We start from the raw sequence: 13,840 nt of genomic DNA, 5'->3' as shown, positions 1-13,840 counted from the left end.
ACTGTGGATCCCTGATTATGAGCTTTCGACTGACAAACGTCTTTGTCGACAAGAACAGGTCCGAGTGCCACCCGATGTGCCCGCAAGCAGCCCAGAGTGTGAGGGGTGAGTGTACAGTCCTGGAAAGAATGAAGAGTTATGCAGTAAAACACAGTAAAGACGCATCGCTGTCAGAAGGTATAGAAACACAGTTTTCATGTGTCAATAAAGAATTCATACACTGAATTTACACTGAGAAAACATGAGAAATATGTCTCGTCATTGCAGCTTCGTGTAGCCTGCCGCTTACTTGCGGACACTGTAATGAGTGGGAAAGCCCACAAGAGGGAGCAGTGTCGCTGCAGGGAGGCTGACAGGAGCCTTAACCGCTTTCCGAAAAGCTTGAGCGGTTTGCTGTACGCAGCGGAGCGGAGCCACAGTGAACCTGCTAGGAAATGATCCTATGTGATCCTTCCTCGTTCCTCCGCACTGGCTTCCTCGTTCTGTCCGCATTCAGTTTGACTCTCCTGTCATGGTCTACAAGACCGTCAGCGGAGCTGAAGCCCAACACCTACAGGAGCTGATCAGTCCCCACAACCCAGCAAGAGCACTGAGCTCCTCCACATCTGTCTGTTTAGTAGTCCCACTCACAGAGGTCCAAAAGTGTTTCGGTTCTCAGTTTGGTCCCCGATGTGATGGAATGAGCTCCGCATGTCTCCCGGGAACTGCTGAGTCTCTCCTCCCAAACCAAAGAAGGGTCTCAAACCCATCTCTTTGAGAGCCACTTCTCTCCCAGTCTCCTGACAGCTCCATCAATGAGTCCAACACCATCTGCTATGATCATCTATGTATCTGCTGTTTGAACGCCACTTCTGTAGGAGCTACTGGAGGGATGTGAACCAGCAACACGGTGGTGCCACACACACAAGCTGGAGCACACACAAGGAGCATCTGATAAATTAATACATGTAAATTTAATGAAACATTTTTTCTTTTTTAAATTTTTTGTGAGTGACTTAGTTTTGTGAGCAAAACATTTTCCCCTTCACTTTTATACCTCGCAGTCAGACCAGGCGACAGCAGTGCGCATGAGCTGAGGTTGTTCGCGGGCAGCCCTTCGGACCATCACTCGTCTCACTGTTTTTACTGGTGGGAGGGTCCAACACTATGTGTCACAGTTGTGTGTCTCACCGGGGAGTGTGTGTGTGTGTGTGTGTGTGTGTGTGTGTGTGTGTGTGTGTGCGTGCGCACGTGTCGCACCCCAGAGCTGCACAAATGGCCCCAGTTCTCAGGCAGCTGCGATGTGGCGGTGCTGCGAATAACAATGTCCTTTCCCAGGGTGCCGTACAACAGCCCGCTTTGAGGACCACTTTACGGTCCTGTCGGAGAGAACAAAGCCGCACCGGAGCGACGCAAGACCTTCCCTTCATGGCGCCCACTGCTAATGCGCTCTAATTAGATGACGACCATTGTCACCGGGCTGTGGGTGTCGAGTGCGTCCCACTTCCTGTGGACTTCAGAGTGATTGTGTGGCCGAGGAGTCGAGCATCAAAGGGAGCAGCTCGGGCCCCGGGAGTCCGGAGGGGGCGGCAGCGAACACACCTCCGCTCCGACACGGTGCCCGTCGACACTTCACATCGCTCCCCCCCTCTGCAGGGCCCATGTGCGGCTCTGCCTGGGACACCCTGCTTTACACCGACAGGGGCAGTGAGATGGACCCCACCGGGTGGAAAAAGGTGGGGAGGAGGGTCACTAAAGAGCAGGCACAGCACATTCCCAGGTGACGTGCAGCGTGCGGGCATCAGGTAGTAACTATAAACCCTCATTAAGAGTGTGGGGAAAACCACTTGTGTCACTTTCCAGGTACAGCATGGTACAGGAGTGGTTCGCCGCCACCAGCAGAAACCCACAAGAATGTGTGCAAAACATGCAAACTCCACACAGGCTGATCAGGATTCGAACCCGCAGCCCAGGAGCTGTGGCACCAGTGCTACCCGCTGTGTCGCTGAAGGACATTGATCGAAATGTTGATCGAGACCCAAATCCGCCCAAAGACGTGAGGGCAAACATGTGGACGTGGCTGTGTGGAGGGAGCGCTAGGATTCGGGCCGGCCAATGAGGACTTGAGGCCATGTAGAATCGGCCAATGAGAGCAAAGCAGTCAGTGGCGACCCGTCCAACGAGGCTCCGGTGAAGGTGCGTTGTAAGTGAAACCCAGAAGGCGGCAGGAGCTGGTCTGGGCGCGTGCAGAAAGAGTAAGACACGGAGCAATCCTTCGTCCACCCGTCCTCCCAGGTGAGGCCTCGCTGTCCCCTGAGCTGCGGGGGTGTTTTTCCGCTCCACAGGACCGCAGCTGGGTGGCGCTGTGCTGCTGGGTGTGTAGCCCTCAGTGTCAGGGTGGGCAGGATGATGGATCAGCGCTCCTCGCACCCCTGACAGCTGCTGTCAGACCCCTGCGGCTTCCGGTGAGGGGTCCGAGCCCTCGGCCCAGCTGGGCCCCTCTGCTGTCAAGGGGCTCAGTCCCGCTCGTATCACCGTGGGACCCGGGTACACAACAGCGGGACACCCGACACGCCTCTCGAACCGCAGGCCCATGGATGGACAAGGAACCGGTTCATGCTCTGGACCCCCAGGTGAGATGAGGGCAGAAACCTGCCGCTGAGGCGTCTCTCTGGCTCTCGGAGGGGAGGCTGGGAGGAGCAGTGACCCCCCCGTCGATGCCGCGGAGCCACTGACAGAGTCACTGATGTCACTGAGACGCACCTGCGCTCCCATGATGCCCGGCTGGGCAAAGAGCAGTCCGACATGGTGGGGTGGGGCGGGGTGGGGCACCTCTCATGTGGTGGCACTAACCCTCCTAGTATAAGTTGCTTCACTTCAATGGTGTCACCAGGTGGTGTTGTGGTTTGGGTTCGAATCTCCCTCCTGCAGCAGAACTCTAATGAAGGTACATATTGAAAAAGAAATAATGTTTTCCTCCATAAAGACTCTCCCATTTTTTCACCAAATATGTTAAATTGTTGCCTTTTAAACACAAAGAATGAGGTTGAGCCCAAAAGCAGAATGCGATCAGCAGCCAATTGCACTAATTAGTAGCGCTGCTGTCTCACAGCGCCTGAGTGGTGCGAGAGAACGTGGGTTTGAGAACGTGTGGAGTTTGCATGTTCTCCCCGTGTATCCATGGGTTTCCTCCGGGTGCTCTGGTTTCCTCCCACACTCCAAAGACATGCTGTTCAGGTTCACTCACAGTGTGTGAGTAACCGAAAGAGTGTGTGTGTTCCACTGATGTTCGGATGAGTGACCCAGTGTAAGTCACTGCAGTGAATAAGGTGTGTGGGCTGGTAACACTACATAGTATCCATTGTAAGTTGCTTTGGAGAAAAGCATCTGCTGAGTGAATAAATGTAAATGTAATTATCGGAGCCATTAATAATCAAAGCTCAGCTACTTGTAAACTGGTGTTTGTAGTCGAAGAATAACATCCAGTTGCGCTGGGTCACTGGGTAATGATACTGCTGTTGAACAGAATCACCGCAGGGTTCAAACCAACAGGTACGGCTTCCCTTTTCAGCACCTTGCGGTAATTTCTTTACACCCCTTTGGTTTTAAGGTCCATTTTTATGGAACGTGATGTTTTTGCACCAGGATAAAGGTCAAAAAACCCGAACTGCAACTTCGCGTCGGGGGAGGTGCTCCTTGAGTGGGTCTCAGCATCACTCTGTGCGCGTGTGTGTGTGTGTGTGTGTGTGTGTGTGTCCACAGCCTGCTCTTTCTAAAGTGTCGCCATCACTCAGTCCATCACACTACTCTGGTCAGTTCAGTGTGACCATCTTCAGGTTGTCTGTTTGACTGTACCCCCCCAGACCCCCCCCCAGGGGAACTGAGGTCACACAGTGTGCGACTCAGGTGGTCATTAGCGACACACTGGGAGCCTGACGGACAGGAGCCACGCCCCCCCACAGGGTCCTGCCACTCAGAGGTTAGCGGAGAGTATGAGCGACAGGTAGCTGATGTGCCGCAGCTGTCAATCCCCCCCCCACCCCCAACCCCTCCTGTTCTGACAGCTGTCAGGACCCCTGTGAAGGTCCCCAGCAGCTCCGCCCCTCTGCCTCTCAGACACTTCAGCTTCTACCACGGTACAAAGGGAGACTCATTTGCATGTTAAATGGACACATCTAGAAGACACCTTTATTACCCAGTGCAGTGCAGTATACTGGGGTTCTTGCGGTAAAAACAAGGTTCAGCAGTTGACTTTTACTTTCTGTGCTTCCTGAACTGCACTGGGACAAAAAATAAAGATGTAGATGTGTGTGGGTGAGGTCGGGGGGCTGTGGAGGGGGGATTCCTCAGGTACACCTGGGGTTGCACTCAGGTGCTCGCTCAGCTGTGGACAAACACACCTCTGCTGCGGTCTTGCCATCCTGCAGGGGGCGCTGTAACAGGCGCGAGATCGATCGATGTCCCACAGGTAGGCGTGGCGACCTCCCGCGGAGCCGATCCGCTATTGGCCGAGAGCGTTTCGGAACAAAGACAAAAACAGCGGCTGTTTCTTATTCACTTTTCTCAAATGTTTTACATATAACATTATTTTCCCATTTTTTCATTTAGTTGCCAAAGGCAATATTGTTTGTACACGATTTCACAGTTTAAACAGATATTTGTACTCAATTTGACTTATTCGTTCAAAAACGATTGCTTTTGATGTTATATTGATTATGTATATTGGTTACTTTGACGCCTTAATATTACTGTGTTCATTGTAGTGTGAAAATGAGGCTGACTGTTACAGCGAATACTGAACATCATGCAACTTTTGATGAGCATTTTAGTATTTTAACAAGAACATTTTAACCGTTCTGAGTCAAAAACTTGTTAATTGTGTGAATGCAGTCAGTTGCTCTGCGACCATTCATACACACACACACACACACACACACACACGTGCAGCACTGTACTTCATGTTCTTGTGTACAGGTGACCCGGCGCACAGGTGAGCTCTGACTTTAAATACTCATTACTCACTTTAATATGAACTTTATTGATGTGATGCGCGTGCGGCTCCACAAGTCCGAGCGCGTGGGGGGGGGAGGAGGGTTTCACTGTACATGTAACATGTGCGTTATCAACGTACACTACTGTATTTATAATATTGTTTTACAAGCTGTGTCACGTGGGGTAGGTAGTTGGGGGGAAGTCGGTAGCGCAATGGTTGCATCTGCTGCTCTTGCACCCGAAGGTCGCTGGTTCGACTCCCGACCCCGAATCGCCTAGGTGCACATGTGGGTAAATTAAGGTAAATTTAAACGTGTAGACAATATTTTATTCCTTAAGTGCTCCGAAGAAACACAGATAAAGGAAACGACAAACCATCATCACATGCAACACATTTCATATTCTTTCTAAATTACAGTGGAACCTCGGAATTCGAACGCTTCTGAATTCCAAGAATTCGGAACTCGAACGAGTTGTTCGAGAAAAAACAATGTCTCAGAACTCGAACCAATTAACCTTTCTGGCTAAAACCAGTCGGACACAAACACGTCGTCTGAAACCGCTGTCCCATTCGGTCGAGGGGAGCCGGAGCCTAACCCGGCAACACAGGGCGTAAGGCCGGAGGGGGAGGGGACACACCCAGGACGGGATGCCAGTCCGTCACAGGGCACCCCAAGCGGGACTCGAACCCCAGACCCACCAGCGAGTAGGACCCGGCCAAGCCCGCTGCGGCACCACGTAATTACATTTTTCTGAGTAGTTAAATGTGCATACATTGCATAATTTACGATATACAGTACAGGATATAACAACTACAGTGGAACCTTGGAACTCGAACGAGTTGTTCGAGAAAAAACAACGTCTCAGAATTCGAACCCATGAACCTTTGAGGCTAAAACCTGTGGGACACGTGCCGCGTCTTTTTTTCCCGTAAAATAAAGCGTGCGTAAGACGCGTATGACTCGCTGTGAGTCAGTCTTGGCTGGAAACTCGCCGAGTGGACATCTCGCTCAGTTGTGCTGTGAATTTCCGCGTGTTTTTGTGCTTTTTATATCTTATATTAAATAAGCCATCATGGGTCCTAAGAAGGTTGCTAGTGAAAGCAACGAGCCAAAAGGGAAAATAGCGAGAGCCACGACAGAGAGGATAAAAAGGAAATAATTGAAAAACACGACAGAGGTGTTTGCGTGGTTGATCTGGCTGCAGCACAGTGTGGAAAAGCCTACATCCACGATTTGCACTGGGTTTTACACTTGATATTTATGGTTTTAGCATCAGATATGTATGTATATAGGTTTAAATATGCAGTCATTTCAGGGTCTGGAATGGATTAATCCAATTAAAATTTTTTATGGGAAAAATTGATTCAGAACTCGAACTTTTCAGAACTCGAACACCCTTCTGGAACGAATTAAGTTCGAGTTCCGAGGTTCCACTGCATTAGATATCGTCCCATTGTGTTTGATTAGTTTATACTACTTCTGTTGTGTTTCTTTATTTGTTCTTTATACTTTATTTACAGATTTGTTTTACAGTATTCATTTAGCTGGCGCGTTCCTCCAAAGCGATTGACCATGAAAATGTATATAATAATAATAATAATATAATTTATATATAATTTCAGCTGCTCTTTGTAACTCCTCCCAGGGGCGTTTCATTAATAACTTATTTTATTTATACACATGATTTTACTGAAACTCCTCCCAGGGTGCTGGACTTGCCCAGGTGAGGGGATCCTTCTCTTGCAGGGGGAGGGGGCTCCTTTGTTCTCATGAGAAGGGGGTGTTTTTTCTGGGCTGCGCTTTATCCCGGGTGCGACCTTCCGGAGGGACGGACTCTGAGCACCAGGAGATGTTCGGACAAGGAGATCCCACGGAGTCCACAGAGTCCACGGAGCCCGCGGAGCGACCCCACGTCATCAGGCTTCAAACGCGCGCGCCACAGGGCGACCACCGGGACGCCCGCTCGTTCACTCAGGGAGGAAGGACCGACGGACAGTGGCAGTGAAACACACAGACAGGACAGACAGACGAGCAGGCGCGCACACACGCACACGCACACGCACCTAGATCATTAGTTGCGCTTCCGACATCAGCATCCTTTTCATCAATCCTTTTTTCCCTCACAAAATCACAGCGCGTCTCTGACCGACGCGCCCCAGTCAGTCTCTCGTCCTTTCGCTCCCTGGTGCCATTTGTCCACTTTTCCTCCCTTTTCGTCCCTCTGCCAAGTGACACTTGTTCACCCAGAAAGAGCCTCGGACTTTACCTGCACTTTGAAATACGTTTCCTCCTGAAGATGCCCGGGGGCAAAAACTGAAAGCAGCGGGACTGAGTCCATCAGTGTTCGAGGAACCTCTCGGACAGGACGGGAGCAAAGTGACAAGTGCCCGAGGATCCGGGAGCGCGCGGGACTCAGGATGTCCATCCCATCGCCGCGCGCGCGCGTGCTGTAAGTACAGTAGCCGGGCTATTTGTAGCCCCTGTAGGGAACTGTACATGTGTACGTGCGTGCAAGGCACAATCCAGAGGAATGGATACAAGGTGAGCTTTCGAATCCCACTATGCAGAATAACTTGAGTTCCACTGAAGTTTAGACGTGTTTTCATAAAGCTCTTTTCGCACAGGACAGAGTCGAACAAAAGATCAGAGGCATAAAACAAACACAGGCTGCCTGTAAATAAAATTTTTGCAATAACCATATTAATTATTAAAGCTGTAAGTAAGACAACTGGCCTCAGAGGGAAAGCAAAGGAGAAAAGAAGAAAAAATCCTCTGGGGGTCCGAGCGCCAGTGCCCCCCCGGGCATAGTAGACAAAAACAGTGTTAAGTGAACTTAAAGAGCTATTTATAAGAACCCTACAGCCGCCAGACGCTAATACGTTGACAATTTCGTCCCGGTTCGCCAGAACTTTGCAGTACTCTGCCAGGCAGTTGTTACCACGGTATTCGAGAGCCGCAGGTGCAAACCTGGACGTGGATTTATTTGCGTCCAGCGACCCTATAATGAATGTAATTAACGGGCCCGCAATGTCGAATAATTAAACTGTAAATGTATGTGTGACAGGGGGTGCGGTGGCGCAGTGGGTTGGACCGCAGTCCTGCTCTCCGGTGGGTCTGGGGTTCGAGTCCCGCTTGGGGTGCCTTGTTGTGACGGACTGGCGTCCCGTCCTGGGTGTGTCCCCTCCCCCTCCGGCCTTACGCCCTGTGTTGCCGGGTTAGGCTCCTGTTCCCCGTGACCCCGTATGGGACAAGCGGTTCTGAAAATGTGTGTGTGTGTGTATGTGTGACAAAATCCAGAATAATTCATCTGTAAATATATTTCCTCTGATGGATTTTCTTTCCTTTCAGGTTTCTCGGCTTCTTCGTGATTTGCTGCTGCGCTCAGGTACGCGCGCTTTCACCTTTCACGTTTCAGACGCGTACGTCCATCTCGCAGAAAATACACCGTGTTCATCACTCCAGCAACACTTCTCTGCACGATTTGCATATTTTTCTGACATTGTTTGTTCTTCCATCCTTCGCTCGCTGTCGGCGCGCAGCTTTCAAGTGGCCGTGTGGTCATTCGCGAAAGAGAGAGTGTGTGAGTGACACACTGAGTGAGTGACACACACACACTGTCACTGTGAATGACAGAGTTACACACACTGCGGAGCGGTAAAGTGCCTGCACCAGTCAGTCACACATCTGCAGTATACAGCAGCACACACGAGCGCGCGCACTTCCGCACTTCGCTTCTCTCCTCTCCAAGGACACTTTAATTTAAAGCCACGTTCGAACCCGGGGCCATTCGATTCCAAGGGCAGGGCGCCGCCACCTGCTGGCCCAAAGTGGGTGTCACTCTTAAAGAGTGTAAAGAGCACCACGACTCGGCAGACTCGAACCAGCAACCTGACGGTTCACGGCTCACGGCTAACTTCGGAGGGAGGGATTTTTTGGGGCCACGTGTGGCCTGAAAACATCGTCACTGACAGTCACTTCCTCCTCCGCGGGGGGCGCGGTGAGGTTGCACATCCGATCGGATGAGGAGAGCAGAGCGGCGGTGACTTCATTAGGAATCACTACTAATACTAATACGTAATAGTGTCTGTCCTTAATGTTTCACGTGGTGAGGCGCGTGCACATCCGACCGCGTGCGACTCGACCGCCCAGACCGAGAGAAGCCTGACTCGAGTCTCGCGCCAACCCAGCACCACGTCTCTGCGCTTATTATTCCGTCTCGCGCAGGTGAGCCCCCAGGCCCCGCCCAACTTCACGCGCCACGTGAGCGAGCAGAGCGCGGTGACGGACCGGCTGAGCCGCAGGCTGACCAGGACGTACCAGCTGTACAGCAGGGCGAGCGGCAAGCACGTGCGCGTTCTCGAGGACAGGCGCGTGGACGCTATGGCCGAAGACGGGGACGCGCACGGTGAGGCTCGTGGCCGATCGAACCTGCGAAGAGCATCTTCATGTTTTCTGCAAAGTGACGCCCAGCTCCGAGCGAAGAGCCCGAGTTAGCAGTGTAAAAAAAACGGAACTGCTGTAATTTGTAAAAGCGCTGTGATTTGTCTGCAGGCACACGCACAGCACACACGCACACACAGCTCTGTCATCTGCACAGGGCTGAGACCGTGCGTGCGGGTGGGTGGCTCCCATGCCATGCTAAAGCTGCAAAGTTTTTTCCCCACCAAGTCTCTGTGCTCATGATGCAGGTGATGCAGGTGATGTAAATAGCGATCGAGCCACAATGTAACCGTCGTTCCTGGCTTCAGCTTCACGTGGCTTTCTCATTTTCTGACCATTTAGGCTTCCGGAGACTCCGCCGGGGATGCGAACCAGTCCCTGCGGTCACTGCAATGTTTGTCTTTGTTCCCTCAGCGAAGCTCATCGTGGAGACGGATACCTTTGGGAGTCGGGTCCGAATCAAGGGAGAGGAGACCGGATTCTACATCTGCATGGACAACAGGGGGAAGCTCATTGGGAAGGTACCTGCAGGTGTCTGAGAAGCACATGGGAAGGAAGGGGAAGCACATAACTTTATTGATACGGTGTATACTGTGCGTGTGTGTATATACTGTCTCTTCAGAAAGCGACTCTGTGTTCATTTGGCAGATACTTTTCTCCAAAATGACACACAGCTCAAAGTAAACAAAAGAGAACCACCAACAGACGAAGAGCTTTAGACACACACAGTACTATGGACACACAACTTGTGTGTGTGACACCACTACGTTGCTGGTTCACATCCCTCCAGTAGCTCCTATAGAAGTGGCATTCAAACTGCAAATATGTAGATGATCACAGCAGATGGTGTTGGACTCATTTATGAAGCTGTCGGGAAATCAGGAGAGCAGTGGGTTTGAGACCCTTTGTGAATGTTGGAGGGATTCAGCAGCTCAGAGAAACACAGGGAGCTCATCCCACCACTCTAGGGCCAAAACTGAGAAGCTACAGACTTTGACTTTGGACCCGTATGAATGTAACCACCAAGCAGCCAGAGATGGAGGAGCTCAGCGCTCTTGCAGGGCTGCTGGGACTGAGCAGCTCCTGTTGGTTTTGAGGTTTAAGTTCTTTGACTCTTGCAGCTGTACACTGAATGAAGGAGGCAGCAGAGGAAGGAACTGTGTGTCACGTAAGTCCTGAGTGCAGCACTGACTGGGTCAGTGATCACATCCCCAGGGCCACTTGGGGCTCCACACCTCCACAGCTCCTTGTTCACGTGGCTTCGCCAGATGGAGTCCAGTGAGTGGGATCTGGTTTTTACTGTGAGCTGTTGGTTGCTATTGGTTCTGTCAATGTACACTGAAACTGGGACGACCCCTCCTTCCCATCTCCTTCCCCTCCCCAGAACCTCCCAGCTCCCTGCTAGGGGTATCATGTAGCCAGAACCCTACATGAGTAGCGTGGAAGGTGTGTATGGGTATAGCCCCCTGGGGTGCAGTGGCTAGAGTCATTGTCTTGCACAGGAAGGACCCGGGTTTGAATCCAACTTCCTGCTATAGTGGCCTTGATCAAGTCACTTACCCTGAACTGATACACAATTAATTCAATTAAATTAATTTTTATAGAGCTTTTCTCACACAGTGGCACAGGGTGCTGAACAAATGCATTAGACAAATAAACAAACAAGATAATTGACTATATACTAGAGTAATACATTATCCAAGCAGTTACTGAAGGTATAAGTTTGCCTACTGGCCACGGAGGAAGGGAACAAAAAAATCCCAACCGAAAAGGCAAAGGAGAAGAGAACTTCTGGGGCTCCAAGTGCTAGTGGCCACCTCCTACCCCACCCTTGCTAGGCATTCTAGATTAAAAATTACTTTTAAGCCAATTTACAACTAACAATAATACTGTAGGGGGGCATGGTGGCTCAGCAGGTTTCAGACTGTGTGTAAGATAATGCTGTAGCTAAGTGTTAACTTGATGCCCCCCAGTTCACATACGTACATGTTGTCCATCATCACAGGTGGTCATCAGTTTCAGTCAGTATGGGGGGGGTGCTGGTATGGTGGCTGGACGGCTTCCTCAAGTCTTATCATAGCGAAACAAGGCTCAGCAAGAAAGAAATGGTAATTGATTATGGAAAGGTATGGTATTAAGTAAAAAGCACAGCCAACTGGAGATATACTGCTTATTGATGTGCCAAAGTGAACATACAAGTCTTAAGCCTGGATTTAAAGGGTGAGACACGTGGGACATTTCTGACAGTAACTGGTAGACTATTCCACAGTTTAGGTGCTCTATAACTGAAGGTGCGACCTCCTCCTGAGGCCTTATTGATCACAGATACTTTAAGGTAACCTGCATCCAATAAACAAAGATATTTTATTGGGATATAAGAATTGATAATGTCACAAAGGTAAGCTGGAGCAATGCCATGTACTGCCTTATAGGTCAAAAGTAGGACTTTGCAATCAACTATAAGTGTAACTGGGAGTCAATGCTTTGATTTGAGTAGTGGTGTGTAAAGGGGTGGCATGGTGGCCGAGCGGCACACCAAGTAGAAGTGTCTTCTCACAGTGAATGGGTGGTGCGAAAGGATCTGGGTTCAATCCCAGCTTACTTAGTGTGGAGTTTCCATGTTCTCCCCATCTTCACATTTGTTTCAAGTGAACTGGTTACTCTGCTGTCCAGAGTGACTGACTGTAGGTGGGTTACTGTACAGCAGTGTATCGCACACTGTAAATTCCCTTGGCTAAAGGTGTCAGCTATACACTAGTGTTCGTTGCGAGTTGCTTTGGAGGAAAGTGTCTTATTAAAGGTTTAATGAAATTTAGAGTTAATTCTTCCAATGTGCAGGGATAACTGTGTGTTCACTGCTGATTGGATGAAGCGGCGCTTTGGCTACTGACCCCTTGATCTCCCGGTGGAGACGCACAAGAAGCTGTCGGTGAACCAAGTGACCCGCAACGGTGCCCCACTTTTCTGTTTACTTTGGGCCAACGTGTCAGGAGCCCCTGTGGTACCTCTCAGCCCCTTGATCTCAGAGCGTAATGTGTTCAGCATATGGTCTGCGCTCAGAGAGGTGATGGGGCGAAGCCCGGGACTCACGGCATCCCACACGACTCAAAGTGGCCTCTTCTCTCTCTCTCTCTCTCTCTCTCGTTCTCGCTGCCTCGCTCACAGAGGAACGGCCAGGGCAGGGACTGCGTGTTCACAGAGATCGTCCTGGAGAACAACTACACGGCCCTGCAGAGCGTGGAGCACGCCAGCTGGTACATGGCCTTCACACGCCGCGGCCGACCCAGAAAGGGCTTCCGCGCACGGCAGCACCAGCGGGAGGTGCACTTTATGAAGCGGCTGCCGCGAGGGCACCTCGTCGCCGAGCAACGGCCGTTCCACTTCATCAGCTTCCCCTTCAGACGGACTAAATGCATTCGCCGCTTGGGACAGCACTGAGCCTCAGGATGGACGGCAAACCCCGCCCCCTGGGGCAGAACTGAGCATTAAGACTGGGGTGCAAACAGAAATGGCACGAGCTGTGAGACACAGGCCTTGGTTTGTGTGTGTGTATGTGGAGTGGCTGCTACAGTGCACTCCCAGACAGACAGACACACGAAAGACGTACCCAACGTTGCATTACATCTCCATGTTCCACCAAACTCTAATTGTACTGAGTGTGTTTGCTTTTATACACATAACTATTTTTATTCAAGGACGTGTAAAATGATTTTGATAGCGGAAATATTTATTTAAGAATCGGCAATAAATAGACATCAGCATCGTGAACTGACACACCTGGTTTCTCTGTACTCCACACCAAAGGGTCACAGACGTCACACGCAGCATAGCGCGGCAGCTCTCGCGCCGACAGCCGGAGCAGCGAACAGCTCTGCCTCCAAGGGGAGTCAAACCTGTGCAGCACCGGCCGACACAACGAGATCAACACACATCATTTTGCTCTGGATTCTTTAAATCTTCATTTATTCTTTTATTTGACACTTCTCTCCAAAGTGACTTATAAAGTGTTACACTTCATACACTGATTTACCCATTTATAGAACACAGTAATTTTTACTGTAACATTTCGAGGTTAGTACCTGGACAAGGGTACCACAGCAAGAGGTGGTATTTGAACTTTGGAGTAAGAGGCAGCTGCTTTTACCAATGCGCCCCTTGCTGTATTTACGGTTTTCTTCCTAAAATCACTCCTCCGTAAGTGAGCGTCTTCTTTCCTGCCCGGGGGGGCCGGGGTGGGGTGGCAGTGCGGGGGTCTTCTTCCCACCACCTTTCTCCCACACCACAGCCAGACCCAGTGGAAACGCACTCCGCTGATCGCACGGCCCCGAGAAGGTGGTGTGTCCCCATGTGCACGAGGACAGGTGTGTGTGTGTGCGCACGCGCATGTTTTGGAGCATCACGCAGTTCACATGCAGCTCTCTGTCTTT

The 13,840-nt window shown here is 50.8% G+C and overlaps 1 protein-coding gene across 2 annotated transcripts; it reads left to right on the top strand.

Moving 5' to 3' along the window:
• The first annotated feature begins 6,683 nt into the window (after positions 1-6,683).
• LOC108927104 (fibroblast growth factor 8-like) lies at positions 6,684-13,281 on the top strand. Of its 2 annotated transcripts, none has more exons than XM_018740162.2 (5): positions 6,684-7,422; positions 8,322-8,358; positions 9,198-9,378; positions 9,828-9,934; positions 12,579-13,281. In XM_018740162.2, exons 1-5 carry the CDS (start codon positions 7,391-7,393, stop codon positions 12,849-12,851), a joined length of 630 nt encoding a protein of 209 aa, XP_018595678.1. In that variant the 5' UTR covers positions 6,684-7,390; the 3' UTR covers positions 12,852-13,281. The 2 variants fall into 2 exon arrangements, with proteins under 2 accessions (XP_018595678.1, XP_018595679.1); XM_018740163.2 differs by having other exon boundaries at positions 9,828-9,944.
• Positions 13,282-13,840: the final 559 nt, after the last annotated feature.

This window comes from Scleropages formosus, chromosome 4 (assembly GCF_900964775.1).
Source record: "Scleropages formosus chromosome 4, fSclFor1.1, whole genome shotgun sequence".
Taxonomy (NCBI): domain Eukaryota; kingdom Metazoa; phylum Chordata; class Actinopteri; order Osteoglossiformes; family Osteoglossidae; genus Scleropages; species Scleropages formosus.
The sequence above is the reverse complement of the archived record's forward strand: the minus strand, read 5'-3'. Positions and strand labels throughout refer to the sequence as shown.